The sequence below is a fragment of the Lipophrys pholis genome (assembly GCF_963383615.2).
Source record: "Lipophrys pholis genome assembly, chromosome: 6".
In the NCBI taxonomy this organism is placed as follows: domain Eukaryota; kingdom Metazoa; phylum Chordata; class Actinopteri; order Blenniiformes; family Blenniidae; genus Lipophrys; species Lipophrys pholis.
In genome coordinates this window covers 28,405,084-28,425,038 of record NC_137629.1, presented here as the reverse complement: position 1 = coordinate 28,425,038, position 19,955 = coordinate 28,405,084, and the positions used below count along the sequence as shown (strand labels likewise).

General features: G+C 40.7%; 2 protein-coding genes across 8 annotated transcripts; one reads left to right on the top strand and one right to left on the bottom strand.

Annotated features, from left to right (window-relative positions):
- Positions 1 to 6,659: 6,659 nt before the first annotated feature.
- On the top strand, positions 6,660 to 15,186 carry stx5a (syntaxin 5A). 7 transcript variants are annotated; one of them, XM_080465031.1, is made up of 13 exons: positions 6,701 to 6,809; positions 7,254 to 7,334; positions 9,001 to 9,110; positions 9,892 to 9,962; positions 10,303 to 10,358; positions 10,452 to 10,522; positions 10,617 to 10,733; positions 10,964 to 11,020; positions 11,149 to 11,230; positions 12,424 to 12,510; positions 12,649 to 12,752; positions 12,883 to 13,004; positions 13,969 to 15,186. In XM_080465031.1, the coding sequence occupies exons 3-13, from the start codon at positions 9,048 to 9,050 to the stop codon at positions 14,126 to 14,128; spliced, it is 990 nt and encodes a 329-aa protein (XP_080321157.1). In that variant the 5' UTR covers positions 6,701 to 6,809; positions 7,254 to 7,334; positions 9,001 to 9,047; the 3' UTR covers positions 14,129 to 15,186. The 7 variants fall into 7 exon arrangements, with proteins under 7 accessions (XP_080321158.1, XP_080321160.1, XP_080321157.1 ...); XM_080465030.1 differs by having other exon boundaries at positions 8,974 to 9,110; XM_080465029.1 differs by having other exon boundaries at positions 8,965 to 9,110.
- On the bottom strand, positions 14,723 to 18,402 carry LOC308110625 (protein RD3). The gene is made up of 3 exons (XM_080465039.1): positions 18,156 to 18,402; positions 17,598 to 17,905; positions 14,723 to 16,836 (listed from the first exon to the last, which is right to left on the bottom strand). The coding sequence occupies exons 1-3, from the start codon at positions 18,159 to 18,161 to the stop codon at positions 16,464 to 16,466; spliced, it is 687 nt and encodes a 228-aa protein (XP_080321165.1). The 5' UTR covers positions 18,162 to 18,402; the 3' UTR covers positions 14,723 to 16,463.
- Between the last annotated feature and the right edge of the window lie 1,553 nt (positions 18,403 to 19,955).

Genomic DNA, 19,955 nt, shown 5'->3' with positions numbered 1-19,955 from the left:
ATCATTGTCAATCAATGCTTCAATCACTACCTCTATATCATAACATATTAATGACCAAGTATTAGAGCGTTGTTGTTACTTTCTGTGTGTTATTTCTTATGATTATGTGTTCAGCAATAAGCACAGTCTCGGGCTTCGAGGTTAGAAGCTGCAGCACATCTGTAGTGATTATCACTGGTTAGATGAACCTATAGGAGATTTTCAAAGAACTTTTTAGCAGTTTTAAAGGAAGAACTTTTCATGGGAGGAGAACTGAACTGGTCCTCCAAGTACAGACCAGACACTGTGTGATAATGTGGAACAGGACATGGTTTCCCAAAGCATTTGTAACCCCAGACCATTGGTGATGTTCTCTGGCTTTTGAGAAAGAATTTGACATTTTGTGGCAGGATGAGATCGAAAGCACTGATATCTGTACAGTAAATATGAAACAAAAGCAGCACTTTGCTTATTTCAGGATGACAACTGGAAACAGAGGGATTAGCCACCGTCGCTCTTTAAGCTGTGGTGTTTTAAAGACAGTTATCAAGTTAAGTTTACAGTCCACGTGATTAACACTTCCGAGCACAATACTGTTGTTTGAAAATAATGTAGATGAGGTTAGAAATCTTTAGATTTAGATTTAGAAATCTTAGAAAAGTTTATAGTCTACATTAAAGCCAAACCACCAAGCAGATGGTCTAACTGACTATTAATGAGACAGACATGAAATTTGGACTTCACTTTTCCTATTTTAAACAATATTCCAAAATTCTTTATTTTTTTTGTTTTGGCATCAATTTTAACAGAACCTTTCAAATTTTGTATTTAAAGATGCTGTACTCCAGTAAATCCCGTAAACCTGCTTGTTCCCCTGTGTAGCAGTGATGTGCCTCAGCCATTGTTGTGCAAACGTTTTCCTCCTGCTCCTTCTTTGAGGGACTCAATACATCACCTTGTGGCAAACATTGGTATTGCAAACCTCAACAAATTAGGAGTTGAAAAAAGTTGGATTCCTTACGGAATCTGGCTGGCATACCATCAAATTTACACAATTGCCTTAGAGATTACACCAGAACAAGTGTTTTGTTTTATTCTGCTGTTTCTTTAGTGTCATATTGATCTATGTTGGACAAAAAATATCTTTTTAATCAACATGTGTTTTAAAAAATGTAGTTATTACATTTTTCTTAATTTTCTGATGTTTTCTGACAGTCATAGCGATTATAAGTGCAACCCGAGAGAAGTCAATCAGTATAGATTTAACTATAAAAATATAGATACGAAGTGCATTTTGTGAATAGGCGAGCAAATGTTTTGGGAAACCTCTGAATCCTTGAACTACAGATTGCAAAGTACATACTGTAGATTTTTCCACTGGATTTAAAAAAAAAAAGAAGCATATGTTGATTGCAGAGCTGAAGGAGATGGACTCCACTCATGCCGACATGTGTAACAAATCAGTGACATTCCTCCTTAAAAGAGTTGTGGTGTTAAGATAATGTCTTGTTTGCCTCTCTGGCACAAGCTGTTTCTTCCTGTGACCAAATTTTTTTTATATTTATTTTGAAGTGCTAAATCTCAACAATATAAGCAACAATGAGTTATTTCAACATCACAGCTCTTTAAGCATTGGACATAATATCTTGCTCGATTGTCCTGAACCTATGTGCGCATCAAACATCTGTGTGCTTTGTATCTACACAGTCTACATTGTACTGTAAAGGTAGCCCCGTTCTAGCCTCCAGTGTCTTAGTAGACTGTAGATACCCCTTAATATAGTGTATAACGTTTTATAATCTCTCATAACCTGCCATGAATTTGTGTATGACGTAGCGCATACTTTAGAAATGTATTTGTAATGTCCTTTTAGCTGTACCTTTGCTATGAATCCCTTCTCTGCGAATACAATGTACAACTGTAGCCTATGTATAGAGAACAAAACTACACTCTTTTTTTGCTGCTACACCATTTGTGCCCTTTGATGATGTCTTTGTAGAAAAACCAATGCAGTTTAATGTTGTATTAGTATATAAATGCCAGATATTCGACTCAATGTCCACATTAAAGTGTATACTGCATCGTCAAATATATTCAAAATGATACCAGGATACAACCGTGATGTTACAGATGTTATTAAAGGAAATGTCTTATTTTTCGTATAAACGTCTGGTTTTCTTTCTGACGTGACTCAGCTCTGACCTCAGCTGTCCTCCCTCCCGCCCCCCTTCCTCAGTCCCCCGTGTCGCCTCTGTTTCCATTTCTCATTCGACGGTAATGAAAGGTAAACAGGGATTTCTGATTACAGTGCCATCCCGGGAGTTGGGCACAGCGGAGAAATGCGTACGTGATGTGACGCGCTGTTATGAGACATAATATTGTTCCCGCTCCTCCTCTCATCCGTGCTGCTGAGTCAGGAGCACAAAAGGTTTACAGCCCCATGCAATGCAGCGTGAGTGGAAAATTACAGTTAATTTACTCGACATGGAGACTGTTTCCCATTTTATAGCCAATTATTTTTGAGTGCTGTTAGCTGTGACGACTGATTTAAGGGGGAAAAAAAATTGTCCAAACATGGTTTCTGTTCAGTTTTATAAGGACGTGCCGTGCCTTGGATGATGCTCCATCCATAGTCTATGCCACTTTATTCAACATAACATCAATTCCTGATGAGTATGAGCAGACAGTTCATGATAGGGCAACCACACACACTCACATTCACACTTATATGAGCCGGTGAGAGTCACGAACCCCAAATTCAGGTTTTATGACCATAGAAGATGATGATCTGTATCTTTTTAAAGAATTTTATTTATATCGTGTCAGTATTTCACTTTAACGATGTGATGTGTCATTCTGTCAGGGTTCCCGTGTCAAATCATCATGTGCTAAATTCTTCCAGCTTTGAAAACAGCAACAACGTTATTTCAAAAATATGTGGAAAAAGTAGAAGAATGCACCATCTGTGTTTTTGTGGTATTTCATTGATTTATTTGAAATACCGTGTTTTTTACACCTCCCCTCTCAAGGCATTTTGTGCAAAGTATATCATTCATATTTGTTTTGGTGATATCATCTATGGTATCAGGTCTGATAGAAAAGTGTGCTGCTTACGTCAATCATGTGTCGACTTACAATCAACAAATTCAGGCGTTATGCCTGAAAATTTGGCCCAGGATTGTTTTAAAAAGTGGAATACTGAATATTTAAGAAATGTCTGTTTTGTATGTTTGATGGAACAAAGTCAATATAGCATCCTTAGTGATGATTTCCTGAAACGCAGCGACTGAGTTTGTTGAAAAGTGATGTATTAGTGTAACACCACCAGTCCAGGAAACTAATCGTGGTAACTGATTATGATCAAGGCAAATTACAGTGGGGTGATGTTGTAGAGCTTCTGTCTCTCGCTGTCCTGCAATAGTGCCAAACTTAGCCTGCTTCCAAAGTAGCTGAGACGTGTTTGCAGCTAAAAAAAACAAAAATACAATAGCTCTTCTTTACGGGAGCCGTTCACTGCTGTCTACATGTTTTCTACTGAAAACATCCGACCATGTCCATGTTCTCCATCACTCAATCACGAATCTCCTCCGGCCATACAGTATTGATAGAAGTTAATAGAGATATGACATTCAATCCTTCATTTCATTTCACTTCATCATTGGCATTTTGTATTCAAAAGCAGACTTGAGGAGAGGAGAGGAGAGGAGAGGAGAGGAGAGGAGAGGAGAGGAGAGGAGAGGAGAGGAGCTAAGTGCTGTTGCTGCCAACCTATCTGTCGAAGGGCATAATGCCCGTACTAAATATAGCAGCAAGATTAGGGAGACAGAGGAAGAGAGGGGAAGAGGAAAGGATGCAGTCAGTAACATCTCAAAGCCAAAATGCTGTCTATACTCTCAAAAGTGCTTTTGGAGGCTATAGCTCCTTGAAAACCCCAAAAATGTTCAGAAACTGTACAAGTGAAGGCAGAAAAATGCTCAGAGTTATGAGTCGCATGTTATTCCATGTCTCTGACTTGGCCATCCTCCTCTTGGCCCACTGCACAGCTCACTCAGCCTGTCTTTGTCTTTGCACTTGTATCAGGACTTCCTGTATTTTTCCACCTTGCTGTTGGCTGTGTTCAGAGTCATTGTTTTGCTAATACTCCAGCCACATTTCCTCCCTTCTTTTGTAGCAGCAGCTGTGTTGAAGTGGGCACTGAGCACTATCTGCCCTGCGAGTGTGTGTTGTTAGATGGTATCTGTGCTCGTGTGTTACGGAGTGCAACATAAATATTAAAAAAAAAGAAAAGACTGTGAGAGCTTCAGTTAAACTTGGCAGTATGGAGAAGCTATAAGATGTTTTCCGGTTTCTGTGAAAGTGACTTGAAAGTTAACTTCTTTTTTTTAAGTCTCTCATGAATACAAATGGCTTTTTTTTTCATGTCACCAAATAAAGTGTTATCTTCGACAGAAACATGGATCCACAGACCTTGTCCGTCTCACTCCACTGAAGGACATCAGCCCCGATAAAAGATTTACGGTCCCGCTGCTACATGGGAAACAGCGTGTGCAAAGTCAACAGGGTGAGAAATCAGAGGGCAGATGGCGGCAAGTACAAAGAAATGTATTTCTTCTCAATCAAAATAATCAAAGAATGACGGTGTTTTGCCACTGTGACAACCGTAACATTTTCACCCTTTCCAAAGTCGGCTCCTTGACTGTTACAGTCAGCTGCATAACTTCCCCTGCTATAACTCAGAATCATCATTATTAAGTTTGGAACTAGTTAAGAGCCAGTTTAAAACATGCTGAAAGTACAAACATTTGTGTACAAATGTCAAATGTACAGATTAAAAGCTGCCAAAATAAAAAAAAACGACATTTACGGGGATAAACGGACTGAAATTGAAGGGCATGACACACATTATTCAGTGTTACACTTTCATATGTGTATGAACACTTGTAGTCAGCGACGTGTGTTATTGTTCCCATATGTTGCTTTGCCATGTTACTACAATCTTGCAAATCAACTCGGTCTGCAAAGAAAACATGTGGACATTTCACTCTGGAAACCAAACATGCCTGTAGTGGGCACAGTAGGTATAACATGAGAAAATAAGAATTTCAATGATGGAGGACAAAGAGTGTTAAAATAGACAATGAGAGGCTGTTTAAGTTTAAATATGGGTTCTTAAGTCTGACTGAGTAATTCTAATGTCTGACTTAATCAAAGGATCAAAGATTTGTTTATTGTTGTTTCTATTTGACACAAAAGTGCAAAATGCCTCTGGCTGGAAACCACAAACTTCAATATAGAATAATCTTGTTATTTTCCCCCAGACTGTCAATATATATATATCATATTTGATATGGATGGAATTAATTGGATTTTTCTGCAGCTGATGTAATAAATCACTGGGTCAATACATGGTGGTTATAATTGTCGATGAGGTTTGTTCAGTCCATAGGAAGTGGTGAGGAAATTGATATTTAACTGGTTAAATCCTCATTCAAGTGAATTCAACAAACTGCTCCTTTCAGTAATTACTTTCAGTATTTTATATATACAGGTGAAAACATCAAGGGGTACTTAAAGGCAGGCATGAAGAAATAAGTTTCAGAGGAGGAGATACACCTGGTGGATTAAAGTGAGGTGCAGAAGATGATGGGGGAGTGTGGTTTGATGGTCGAGCAGGAAAATGGCTGAGGACATAGTTGTGGTCTGGACGTGCTTCATCCTGTCAGGATGGGGATGTGGGTACCAGCAGGAGAGAGAGGAGATCAGAGAACCTGCTGGATGTTATCAGGCTCTCCATACTGTACCTGCAGGTTGACTCACCTGAGGCAGCAGCAAATCACAGCCGCCCATCTCTTATTAACTCTCTTTTTACGGGTGAATTGTCAGAAATGGTGCTAAAGTTTTTGCTTTGAGCAGATAATGTTCAATCAATTCATGTTGTTCAGAATATAAAATCAAGATCATGATGTCACATTTATTACACAGCAAAATGCTAATTTAATTAAACACGTTTCACAATACCAACTGGGATATAATACACTGTAAAGAAAACCATGCAATTAAGATATCCTAAAAACATTCTTAATGTGTGTGTAGTGTTATGAAACTATAATTTACACAACGTTTAAATTTGTTTCTTTCAAGATCAGATTTCATGGCTTAGCACACAAAGCCAAAAATCTGTCCTTTTACTTACATAGTTTGTTCATTAAACTAATTTCTTTGGTGCAATATTTATGTGCTTTATTGTTTGCGTCTGAATGTGCTTTGTACACACAAAGATACCATGTCATCATTAGGAACTGTATAATCTTAATGTGAAATATTCACGACTAAGCTCAACTAATGGGAATGAAATGATGATTAGAATAGATAAACTCACAATTATCAAACAGAATTTGTGATTTCAATTCATAGATATGGTATGAAGTAAATGAATTAAAATAAATGTAGCGAGCATATAAAGTCATATTAGTGAAAATGCAGGGGAAAAAATATGTTGTAATATCTACTCATTACCTCATTGAATTGAATGATTACTGGGTAACATGAAATTAATAAGAAAAAGAAGATATTTGACAGATATAAAGGACAGGTAATGGTGATGAGACGCTTTTCTACAAGACGCCTCCCGGGGCGCCGTCAGCAGGAGAAATGACGCCCCCTGGTGGCTTTTGCTCCGCGCTGCAGGGATTTTCTGCTTTGGTAAAGTAGACGTGGCAGTGACGTCAGTGGCGGAAACGACCCGGATCGGAACTTTAACTCCTGCTCTTAGGAGTTTTTCCTCCAGAAACATCGACGGCCCGCAAAGATATGCTGTGATATCGACTCAAGTGAGTTGGAACCGATCGATTATTGCCTTTAAAACCACGACGGAGCTCTCGTGGTTATCTGATGTCGAGTCTGAGCGGGGTAATTCCAGGAGAAACGGCTCGGTAAACCCGGTTAGCTGTGTGGAGCTAGCGTTAGCAGCTGGTTAGCCGGTGAGGCCGGGATCAGCTGTGTCGTGATGGTTCGGCCTTCACTCACTCTGACCCGGTCCAGATCCGAGATAATCGCAGTTACCTTTTCACGATTATATCTACCCATTTTGCTTGTATGTGGGAGCGGTAAACGCCGTTAATAGTCCAGCGCTGATAGCTGAATCGGTGTGTTTGCAGTGTTGTTTGTGCTAACGCCTCCGAGCCTCCCACATCAGAATCATTTTTTTTTTTTTTTTTTATTATTTGGATTATAACATTTTGCTTAAAACATCGCCTCTTTCTCCTTTGCCACAGATATGTGTATGAAGGCGATCCCACCTTGGATGTGAGCTCGTCCGCCCACCGGGGATCTTCTGCTTCACTCATCATATACAGGTACTTCTCAAGAAATTTGCGTATTGTGATAAAGTTCATTATTTTCCATAATGTAATGATAAAAATTAGACTTTCATATATTTTAGATTCATTACACACAACTGAAGTAGTTCAAGCCTTTTATTGATTTAATATAGATGATTTTGGCAAAAAAGTAAAGAAAAACCAAAAATCCCCATCTCAAAATATTTGCATATCATGAAAAGGTACTCTAAATGAGATATTAACCTAATCATCTGGAGCACCACACCCACCCTTGAATCAACGAATTAACTCTAAACACCTGCAAAAGATTCCTGAGGCTTTTAAAACCTCCCAGCTGTTTCATTACTCAAAACCGCAATCATGGGTAAGACTGCCGACCTGACTGCTGTCCAGAAGGCCATCATTGACACCCTCAAGCAAGAGGGTAAGACACAAAAAGAAATTTCTGAGCGAATAGGCTGTTCCCAGAGTGCTGTATCAAGGCACCTCAGTGGGAAGTCTGTGGGAAGAGAAAAGTGTGGCAGAAAACGCTGCACAACCAGTAGAGGTGACCGGACCCTGAGGAAGATTGTGGAGAAGGACCGATACCAGACCTTGGGGGACCTGCGGAAGCGGTGGACTGAGTCTGGAGTGGAAACATCCAGAGCCACCGTGCACAGGCGTGTGCAGGAAATGGGCTACAGGTGCCGCATTCCCCAGGTCAAGCCACTTTTGAACAAGAAACAGCGGCAGAAGCGCCTGACCTGGGCTACAGAGAAGCAGCACTGGACTGTTGCTCAGTGGTCCAAAGTACTTTTTTCGGATGAAAGCAAATTTTGCATGTCATTCGGAAATAAAGGTTCCAGAGTCTGGAGGAAGACTGGGGAGAAGGACATGCCAAAATGCCTCAAGTCCAGTGTCAAGTACCCACAGTCAGTGATGGTCTGGGGTGCCATGTCAGCTGCTGGTGTTGGTCCACTTTGTTTTATCAAGGGCAGGGTCAATGCAGCTAGCTATCAGGAGATTTTGGAGCACTTCATGCTTCCATTTGCTGTAAAGCTTTATGGAGATGAAGATTTCCTTTTTCAGCATGACCTGGCACCTGCTCACAGTGCCAAAACCACTGGCAAATGGTTTACTGACCATGGTATTACTGTGCTCGATTGGCCCGCCAACTCTCCTGACCTGAACCCCATTGAGAATACAGGTATGTGGGATATTGTGAAGAGGAAGTTGAGAGACACCAGACCCAACACTGTGGATGAGCTTAAGGCCGCTATCAAAGCATCCTGGGCCTCCATAACACCTGAGCAGTGCCACCGGCTGATTGACTCCATGCCACGTCGCATTGAAGCAGTCATTTCTGCAAAAGGATTCCCGACCAAGTATTGAATGCATAACTGAACATAATTATTTGAAGGTTGACTTTTTTTTGTATTAAAAACACTTTTCTTTCATTGGTCAGATGAAATATGCTAATTTTTTGAGATGGGGATTTTTGGTTTTTCTTTACTTTTTTTGCCAAAATCATCTATATTAAATCAATAAAAGGCTTGAACTACTTCAGTTGTGTGTAATGAATCTAAAATATATGAAAGTAAAATTTTTATCATTACATTATGGAAAATAATTAACTTTATTCACAATATGCTAATTTTTTGAGAAGTACCTGTAGATATTAAGAGGAGCCGGTACTCCCCAGGCAGTTTCTGCGCTCCGGCGGCCAGGTGACACTTTCCCGGCGGCAGGATGACGTGCCGGGACCGGACTCTCGAGTTCCAATCGGCCTGTAAATCCCTCCAGGGCAGACAGGTATGATCGGGTGAAACACCACCCATACCGGACCACAACAACACGGTCACCCTGTTAACGTTTTAGATGATTTGAGACAGACACATTAACTACTTATTTACAGAAGTTACACAGTGAATTATGTTTCTGGTGTATATGTATGTAGATCCCATTCAGGCGTATAAACAATGATTCAGAAAACTAGGATTATTAGTGACAGCAGTTTTCTAGGAGAAATTAAATCCCCTACAACTGCTGCAACGTGAGCAATTTCCCTCCTTTGGGACTAATAAAGGATTATCTAATCCCACACTTCACCTTTAAGAAATTTACATTTTCCAAACAAGTTGCTTACATTTGCTTTAACGTTGTGGTTTATAATAACTTTTTGTCACATATTGTCCCCACATGGAGATCGAATAAATGTATAATATAAAAAAAATCAGAAGAATGTTTAAAATGTCTTATTGATAAATAGGACTCTGAAAAGTTTATCTACAAGAAAAAGACTCAACTATGTGGAAAACAAGAAGTGACCACATAACTGAAAGTAAACCAGATGACAAAGCAGATTAAGAGCGGTGACGCACTCTTATCAAATGTTTTACTTCTGCTTGTAAGAAGACGTTTAACTCTTGTTTTTTATTTATGCTTGAGATCTTAATTTGGATAATTTTACCATTTTAGCCACAGAAAAACATCTATAGTGTAATAGACAATGGCATTTGTATAGACCTAAAATTGTTATGTGAACTAATTCTTCAGGTTTTTAATTTTACACTCATTATTTTACTTACTGCAGAATGGAATCCAGCCCAGTAAACCATCTCTCAGCGCCCTCCGGCAGCGCAGTGATTTCACAGTCATGGCTAAGTAAGTACCACAAGGATGGTTTCTCTTTATTGTTTGAACAGCTCACAAATATTTCGAGCTGTTGTTGATAATGGGCGGCATTTGTATTGACAGAATAGATATTTTTTTTATGTACCTTTGCATATAACATACTACTACTTTTAAACAGCACTCGTGAGAATTCAGTGATGGAATTTTTGCGAGGAGATGTGGCTTGCTTTCAGTGGAGAGGTTGACGTTTTCATATTTTGTTTTTGTATGACAAAGCTTATGGAGTGTTGTTGTTAAACTTACAAGTGTAGTAAAATGCAAACGAGAACAAAAATATTCAATGAAATCGACGTTCATCTTGTCTTTGCAGGAGAATTGGAAAAGACTTGAGTAACACATTTGCCAAACTGGAAAAACTCACAATTTGTAAGTGCTATTAGACTTCAGCATATTTTGCTATGTTTTCTTATGATATTGGCAGCAGGTCTCATCCTATATTCTCTTGTTTTGACGTTTTAGTGGCAAAAAGAAAATCTCTATTCGACGATAAGGCAGTGGAGATTGAGGAGCTAACGTACATCATCAAACAAGTGAGTGGAAGAGAAAGAAAAATCCAGTAAACTGTGGTGATCATGTCAACGTGTATATGCTGAGTCATTTCCTGTATTTATTTTTTATTTTTAGGACATCAACAGTCTAAACAAACAGATAGCACAGCTGCAGGACTTGGTGCGGTCCCGTGGCGCTCCGGGCGGCCGACACATCCAAAGTCATTCCAACACCATCGTGGTGTCATTACAGGTATATTAACGCTTAATCAGACTGTGCATGTACATGGTGTTCTTATAGGTGAAGCTCTTTACGTCTACTGATGTTTTCAAAATGGAATTTTAGTTATCCTTCCCTAACATAGTTAAATACATTTAGATGTATAGAATTCTCATTATGAATCTAATGTATTTTGAAGGTTTAAAAAAAATAAAATAAATTGTGTGATATATTTGTAACTAATATGTTTCACTTTCCGTCAGTCTAAACTGGCTTCGATGTCAAATGACTTCAAATCAGTCCTGGAGGTCAGAACAGAGGTGAGAAGTTTTTTTTTATTATGCTTCATTATATGGAAACACATTCCACAGTTTTGATTGGAGTGCTGGTACTTTCGTTATGTGGACCCCCACACCCCCCTCTCAATCACTTGACTTTGGTCCTGCAGAACCTGAAGCAGCAGCGCAGCAGGAGAGAACAATTCTCACAACCTCCCGTCTCGTCTTCTCCTCTCATGGCAAACAACTTCAGTAAGTCTGTGCGCGTCTGAGCTTCATGCTTGTAGTTGCTCGCTGTGTTTCCCAGGGTCTCATCTTGAATTGAAAACCGGTGAACGCAGCATGCCGTCACAGCCGTACAGTGGCATGTTCACTCTATGGAAACACTCCACCACTAAAATACCTGAAAGCTTTATGTGGCTGTAACCCTAAGCGGGTTTGTTTATTCCTGGTCCTGTAGAGCGATTGTCTGAATGTTTCACGTGTCTCCTGACTCCAACTCACCTGACTCTATTGAATGGGTCGCCAATAAACTTTACAGAAAGTCTGATAAGGAGACACTCGCTACAATCTGGTGTGTCGGATTTGGGAGATCCTTAAAACGTGTAGTGCAGTGGTCCTCCATGACCAGGATTTGACAATTGTGCTTTTGAGAAAAGGAAGAAGAAAAAAAAGCATGCTTCATTCTAAAACACATGTAAAACATTATCTGCTCCTCATCTCAAACAGGCAACGTTAAAGCCTGTCATAGAGTGAACACACCTCTGGTAGTTTTGGCTTGGGTGCTATATAGTCCTCCTTCGGGCTCCTGCTCAGTCCATCATTATGGGCTTCTCATTTACGAGAGACCCCCTGATGAGTGCAGGAAGCTCAATTGCTTCCTCTGCGTGTATTTATACTGCCAGTAAGATGCTCACAATCAGGCCGAGTGTCACGCAAAGTGTCCACTGTCAATACCTTGAAACTTGTGTCACAGACTTCAGCTTTTTCTAACATTTGAATTAAATGAGAACAGTCTCTGCCTAAATGATTTATATTAGTCGATCATTACAAAATATCAGGATAGATATATCTCAGCCACGTGACTTTTGTTGTTCTATTATCGTCTTTAGTTGTTCTAATTGTCTCAGACAACAAGTGACTAAGTAAAACTTCACATTCACACGTTCAACATTTGCACACAAATACATTCAGACCTATAGTAATAATATGTTTATTATTAATGCACTTTTACTAACTCTAATTTCCAGGTATTCCATTGGGCGTTTAAGCTTGGTTTAGTTTAGTTTCTTTCCCCCTCTATAAATGGAGCGGGTTGTGTAGACATCTTGACTGGCAGTGTATTTTTCAATACCGCACATGTCGTAGGGAACTGCTCAAAGTCCTTGTGAATGAATATTACTGTATTTGGTCCTCTATAATGCAAAAATTAAAAAATATTTTAGGGAGCCGCAAAAAAGGGGCCCAGGAGCCGCATGCAGCTCGCGAGCCGCGCAATGACTACCAGGGCTATACAACCGCAAATTTAAAAGGTATTTCCCTGGACCGCTTGACTCTCCCAGCGGGTATAAAAAGATGCTGTATCTGCCCGCTGTTCTCCTTTTCCGCTCTGCCTCTGGGGATCTCCATTGCTGAACTGGTGCCATGTTGTGTTTGGTGTCTCCCCGCAGAAAGCTCGGTCCTGATGCAGGATGAGTCCCGGAGTCTCGGTGACGTGGCTATTGATATGGATTCTCAGAGCAACCCATTGCAACTCCAGCTTATTGATGAGCAGGTACACCAAGAGTGTCCAAATCAGATTTTAAACGTTGGCTCTGTGGACAAGGAATGAAAGATGTCCACTGGTAATTATATAAAATGAGTGCACTAAAATGCTTTTGTTGCATCCCTTGTTTTTCCCACAGGACTCGTACATTCAGAGCCGTGCAGACACCATGCAGAACATCGAGAGCACCATCGTAGAACTGGGATCTATATTCCAACAGCTGGCACACATGGTCAAAGAGCAGGAGGAGACCGTCCAGAGGTGAGACATGGATGGAAATGGGTCTAGGTCAGGAAGTCAATCTTTTAGAAGATGGAACTCCGTCAGCCTGATCGACCATCACTGGAGGGGCAGGAGCCACAGCTGAGCCCAGCAGAGTGTGGGTGAAGGCAGAGTACAGCCTGGACAGGTCACCAGTGTGCATTTTGACATCAAATTCTGATTAAGTCTTTTGAATAATATGCTATTTAGTTTTAGTTATTTGAAACCTTATTATCTAAAGCCCCGTTTCCACTGCACAGAATGTCATGCTGGTACAGTGTCCAGACCTAAATCATTTCCAACATTTAGATGAAACACTGTGATTCATGTGATTAAAATATCCTTGACATATTTGCTTACCTCCACATGTATTTCAGAATGAGTCGTCTGTCAATTCACAAGTGAATAAAATGTACACAAACTGTTGAGAAAACATCCTGCAAAGTTTAGAATGCCTCCGCTGCTTCCGTATGATTCAAACTATTATCCTTTAAGATTCACTCTGATTGGCTGTCTTCCCAACTTGTGCCACAACAAGAGCAGCTCTGATTGGATCTTATTTTCGTTCATTCGTTCGGCCCCAACATGTTAGTCTCGTTTTAATTAGTTGACTTAAGTGTCAGTTATAGTTCATCACAGTCTTTGTCTTCATGTCTGACTTTTTATTAATTTATTGCCCATTAAAAAGGTTTTGTTGACTGAAACTATGACAAAGTATTAGTCAACGAAATAAACGCTGCAGGTCACCAGTTCATCACCGGGCAAACGCCGAGAGAAACACACACATGCAGTCATACCTACCCCGAATTAAAATCTGTGTACACGGTGTTTTGTCTTCATCAATTAACATTTGAGCTGGTGTTTAAAGCCGTGTGTTGTTCTGACGAGAACTGTAGTGATCGTTTCTGTTTATAAAGTGACAGAAGTCCTCTGCTCAAAGTTGTTTTGCTGTTTTGTCTTTCAGGATCGACGCTAATGTGGAAGACACTCAGCTCAACGTGGAGGCCGCTCACACGGAGATCCTGAAATACTTCCAGTCCGTCTCCTCCAACCGCTGGCTCATGATCAAGATCTTTCTCGTCCTCATTGTCTTCTTCATCATCTTTGTCGTCTTCTTTGCTTGAAGAACTCAGAGGCGGCCGATTGGAAGGGATAAAGCACACGGATTTCTGGAAAAAGTCTGATGGAAGATGAATATGGACTTGTCTGTTATTCCCAAGCCATGGACTATAGATCTCAATTCAACAGTTGAATGAAGAATAAAGATATTGAACTGTGACCAGATAAAACAATAAATTGTGTAAAATCCCCACTTTGTATAGAGAAAGAGCAGAAAGTTGCTCTCTATTGTACTTTGACCAACTATTCCTAAACATTTAATCAAAATGGCTATAATTTAATGGTTTGATTCTGCAAACTGTCTTATGATTTAAATTATGTCCCCGTTTATCTCACGTCATCCCTTTTTATTTTAAAGCCAAACTATAAAATGGTATTATTTCACTTTAGTTCACCCACTTTTTATTGGAGGAGCATGATTGTCTCGTTCATCAGAAACTGTTAAACCACCTCCTTCCTGTCATGATGTGATTTTTTTATTTTATTTTTTTTCCGACTTCTGTTGCTTTTTGCTTTCAAAGGTTTTTTTTATTTTGCCAAAAAGGAGACTCTTATCGAACTGTGACACAGTAGATCGCTGCTGGCTGTGCAGCTGGCTGCAGGGATGTGAACGGTACATTTACCATGTCACGTGTCAGAGATAACAATGTTGGTGACAAGAGCTGCTTTAATTGAATATGTCTGGTTATCAGCAGCATTAATGTTCCAAAAGGTTAAAATGTCACTTCTTCACTGCTGCAGACAGTATCAGTGCTTATGAAGGGGTTACGCCGGCTGTCGGAGCTCACTGATGGAGTGACTCCGATCAGCCAGATTTCTCTGGAAGTGTCTGGTTGGATGTGTGGGACCCCCCCTCCCTCTGACCCCCCCCCCCCCCCCCCCCTTGATGTACAGGATGTTATTTAAAAGATAAGATTTTTAAGAAGAAACAAAGCATTTTTCCTATTTTTGTTTTGTTTTTTAGCCAAATGCCTTGACTTCCGTGTATAAATTGCAAATAGTTATAAAGATGTATTGATTAAAAAAAAAGTGCATATTAATAAAATAATGATGGGGTTCTTGCATTCACGTCTCAGATTTTCTTGGGATTAGGGGATTAGTCGGCAGTGATTATAATTAGCTGCACCGAGTTTATACTCAGCGTATTTACGCCACAGAACTATGGGCTGTCCTTTTTGTTGTGACACTGGAGGTGACAAACATCCAAGTAGAAATAACTTCCCTCGTTATATTTGAACTAAATTCAGTCAGATCAGATCTGTTAGTTTTTTTTATTAGTTCGTTATTTGATAAATGTGCAAGGAAAGCCCCTCTGACTGTGCCGAGTGTAAAGCAGAGTGACCTGAGCTGAACTCTCCTCCCTTCTCTCCTGTCCGTTGCATAACACGCCTTCACATCAATGTGTTTGTTTCACTCGGGAGATTTTCGGACTTCCTGCAGCCTGTGTTTTAAGACAAACGTGAATAATGCAACTCTGGAAAATCCCACATATTAGAGACTGACTTGAGGGTCACTGAGAGCACCAATAGCTAATTAAAATGTCTACTTTATTTGGCACAGATATTCATGTCACCGTTATATCAATCTTATTTAGCAGTTATTGTTTTTATCGACTATATGGAGGGTCAATCTGTTAAGATTAGAGGCAGTTTGTGGTGGCTAGAATTTACAACTCTACTTGAGTCCCGTTGAGCGTCTTTCTGTGTGGAGTTTGCATTTTCTCCCCGTGCCGGTTTTTATCCCACAGTGAGCTGGAGCTGGGCAACATCTTAGTGTATGTATTCCTGGAGTAGAACAAAATAATTGACGTGTTACGATCAAAATGTAAGCATAAATGTAAGTTTATTTACAAGAGTTCCAATGCAATTCTCAGATTTTTGTATAAAATATCAAGACTCTGCAGCAGCAACATGCAGACCTGCAACCGAACACAAAGAAGAAGCTCCTTCCACTTTGAAACGTGGCCCACTCGGGCACAAGATCCAAACATTTCGCTTCAGCAAAACTTATTGGTTTTGAGATTTTATACCGCTGTGGATGGATGCATCTTTGTCGTCGTATTATCAGATGTGCTTGTTGATGCCGTTAGAGTGCGATCACGTGTCATGCGTGGACTTTGATATACATCATGTCAGCAACTGACATTGTCATCAATATTATTTTTCATTAGTGATATATTTGTAACTATAATATTGAAAACAAACAGTAGCTACTGTTTTGTATTCAGCCGTCAGCACAACAAAGGCTTTCGATATCTTTTAAGAGGCAACAGAATGTGAAGTGAACATTAAAATATCCCCTCTTCATCCTCTTTTATTCCGCGGGACTCCCTCACTGCTCTCACCCCTGGGCACTCTGTTCGATTGGAGTAATCTCTGGCATGCTTCTGCTCCTTCCCTTCCTCGCCCTGGCCTTGATGGCTTCCTCCTCATCCTCTCCATCCTCCTCCTCATCTGACCAATCCACCTGCTGCTGCAGGTTTCCCCGGGAGCCCCTCATCCCGCTGCCTTTGCTGAAAAAGTGCCCCGTGCGAAACTTTGTGCGGAAAGTAACAAAGGAGAGGCTCTTGCTGCGCTGCTGCTTTTCACACACTGTTGGCAGCTGAATGTCTTCGTCTGTGTTCATCTCCTCCACGCAGTCGCGCAGCACCGAGCGAAAGAGGCGGGGAACCTCGTGAACCTCAGGCTCCATCTGTGACACCAACCTCCTGAACCTGCAGGCGTTTTCAGAGGCAGTCACAGTCAAGACAGAACAAGAGGGAGACAAGGACAGACAGGCGACAACAAATGAAATTGAAGAGGGCAGAGGGAGACACAAGCAGTACCGGCTCTTTATGGCCAGAAACTTTCACTGTGCCCCTGATAGTACTCTGCGTACTGGTACTTATTCAGAGTATAACTTTGGTGTAATACAAGGAAAATAAGGTACTTTAGAGTTTTTGGATTGACACCAGGATGTATGTGGAGTGTTTCTGGGTGCATGCAAGGTATTTTGATGCACTGCAGGTTAAATGTGGGGAGAAAGCAGTATGTGACACATGCATAGTACATACACTTCATTCTTTTTAAGACAGTTGCAATGGCATGGTGACAAAGTTTAAATTCATGACAGACTTTAAACACAAATGGCCCAATACACTTGATCTATGCTGGTCCTTGGTGTTTGGCTGGAAATCTATAGAGTTCGGCTATTTTTGGAAGTGACAGGACAGGAGATTTGTTTTGCTGACCGATACGTTTAGCTTCAGCTGAATAGATTGCATTTGCATTGCCTAAGTCAGTCGTTTAGGTTTGTTGACAGGGAATCTGAGAGTCTCAGCAAGTTGTTACTTAGAGTGTTACAGGGATTAAACCGAAACCTTGCAGCTCTCGCTTTAGCAGTCCAACATTGTCTCTGGGTCTTCAGTCATTCAGTCTCAGTTTTCGTTCCAGTTGAGGCTCTTTTCTCCAAGACCATATCTGCAGCGTGTCCTACCTGACGATGACGGGGCCACACTGTGCAGGAGGGATCTTGGCACAGAGGTCCTGCAGCTCCAGCAGGTCATTGGGGGTCAGCTGGTAGGGCTGTGGGGTCGGTGCGGTGGCCAGCCAGCTGTAATCGGCCGTGGATGAGGAGCTGCGACGCCGGCGCCGACCCTCCGTCGCCCTCTCCAACCTGATGCGCTCTGTGCGTTTCACCATGGCCCCCAGCTCCAGCATCAAAGTGTTGGTCACCAGCTCCTCAGTGGTGCGATGGCCGGGCACTTTGGGCTCGAGGGAGAAAACAGCAGACCAGGGAAACATCTGGATTGAAGGAGAAAGTTTGTGAAGAGTTGAGCAAATGTACATATATATATATATATACTCATGTAACAACAATAAAAAAAAATTGTGTATTTCAAATGACCTCTGCACATAAATAATCTCTCTCAGGTAACTGACTCTAAAATACAATAAAATCTTGACTGAATACTATATGAGAGTGGACCAGACAATGCTGACCATTACAACTTATCGCCCCGTTCCTGCCACAGATAGTAATCAGTAGCCTTACCGCCATTATCTGGGATTACAGAGATGTGGCGTATTCTTCTCTGATTGCAGTCCACCAGTAGTTGCGATAAAGCCCCCGAGGAACCAGCCCGATGAACCCGAGGCCTCCACGGGCTGGTGACATTCAAAGTGGATGAAAGTGCTGTGACACGGCTCCCAGACGGCTCCCTGTACGTGAGGACGGCGCGGGACGGGCGTGTGAGTTCGGGATTGAGCAGAACTGTAATCCTGTATTAATAAAGCTTACCTTCATGACACTTGGGCGAGCTGTGTATGTATTTGTCGTCTGTTTGCATAACAGCAGAGGACGGAGGGTAAATAAGATATCTTATTTTAACCTTCCTACTATAGTCCAGACAACCTCAGGGTCTAGGCCATAATTTACCTGGTTTTTCCACATCGTTGTGCAATTTGTTTATAAATCATATGATATATATTCTACAGAGATTTAAAACGGTCTTCAAACACAAAATCACAATTCTAGCTTTTGTTTTTTTTTACATAGCAAATTTACACTTTCTGTTTGGGAACAGTTATGAAGGTGAATCACAAAGAACCAACACACACACATTTACACACACAATTACATTTGAGGTTGTTTTGCAGCTTCACTATAAGTTTTAATGCAATCTCTGCCCATGTGCATCAAGCTTTTAGAGAACCACAAAGAAAGCAGTGAAAAAAGAATGACGATGGTTTCCTGTCCTGGAATGACCTGTCCCACTTCTGTCTATTTGATCATTTAATCGTTTTATTTTTCAGTTGTGTATCACTTAGCAGTTTTATAGTGCCCTGGTAATTGTTTGGGTTGGGGCTACTCTGACCAGGTCTCACTTGTAAATGATCACTTTAATATCAAGGCAATTGGAAGGTGCATTGGATTAGATTATAACAATAGTTGCTTAGGCCAACTTATTAAAAATTAAATTACCACAAAGTTAACATGTCAGACATTCATGAAAAAGAATAATCTCACCTTGTATTTAAACAAACATTTTGAATTATTTGTAGTATATCAGAAATCTGTGGAGCACACAGTGATGGATTATTATTAAATCTGTCCCAGACATGGGTGTTATAGTGGTTATTATTACTTTTGCCTCATAACAAGAAGATCCATGTTCAACTCTGAGTTTCTTTTCATATACATTTGTCGTAAGTGTAAATGTGAGTGGGTTGTTTATTTCTCTTGTTTCCTCTGTGACGGAGAGGCGAGCTGTCTAAGGCAGTAACCCTGCCCGTAGACTTTAATAACTGTGTATAAAAAATTCATGTTTGTCTCGTGTTTTAAATATTGGAAAGCATAAAACCACTGAATTAAAATCACAGAGGTGATAGTGAACTGATCAATAAATCTCCATGCAAAACACATTGCATGGAACAATCTGCCCCACAAACAGTCAGTTAAATCCATCCATAGCCAACGTTTTTGAATTTCATCTCTCAAGTTGCTGCTGGTGCACACCAGTAGACCTTCTCAATGATTCATCAAATCACGTTCTCAGTGTCTCGGTTATTTCTGTACTGTCAATAAAATTTTAACGAGCATACATTCTGGTTTCAAACCCTTAACACACACTGCACACTCCCTGTTATATACTCCGAGAAACAGTCTCCCACTGGGCAGACAGTATAATCTCACAAGCACACCTGTGATTACTGGGATCCCATTGGACGGTATTGCACCAAAATTACACAACAGCCTTGGTGAACCCTCGGGCTGTGTCCACAGCCGGCACATTGTGTGTGAGGGAACTCTGTAGACGAGTTACTGGTTTCCACACCGCTCAGCACTCAGCCA

What these genes read in the sequence shown, in the direction of transcription:
- LOC308110625 (XM_080465039.1), bottom strand. An exon ending in TGTGGCCCCGTCATCGTCAG is followed by an intron (nt 16,837 to 17,597) that starts GTAGGACACGCT and finishes AAACGCCTGCAG; the next exon opens with GTTCAGGAGGTTGGTGTCAC.
- stx5a (XM_080465031.1), top strand. Translation starts at nt 9,048, where the DNA reads ATGACGTGCCGGGACCGGACTCTCGAGTTCCAATCGGCCTGTAAATCC. An exon ending in TAACGTACATCATCAAACAA is followed by an intron (nt 10,523 to 10,616) that starts GTGAGTGGAAGA and finishes TTTTATTTTTAG; the next exon opens with GACATCAACAGTCTAAACAA. An exon ending in TCCAGCTTATTGATGAGCAG is followed by an intron (nt 12,753 to 12,882) that starts GTACACCAAGAG and finishes TTTTTCCCACAG; the next exon opens with GACTCGTACATTCAGAGCCG.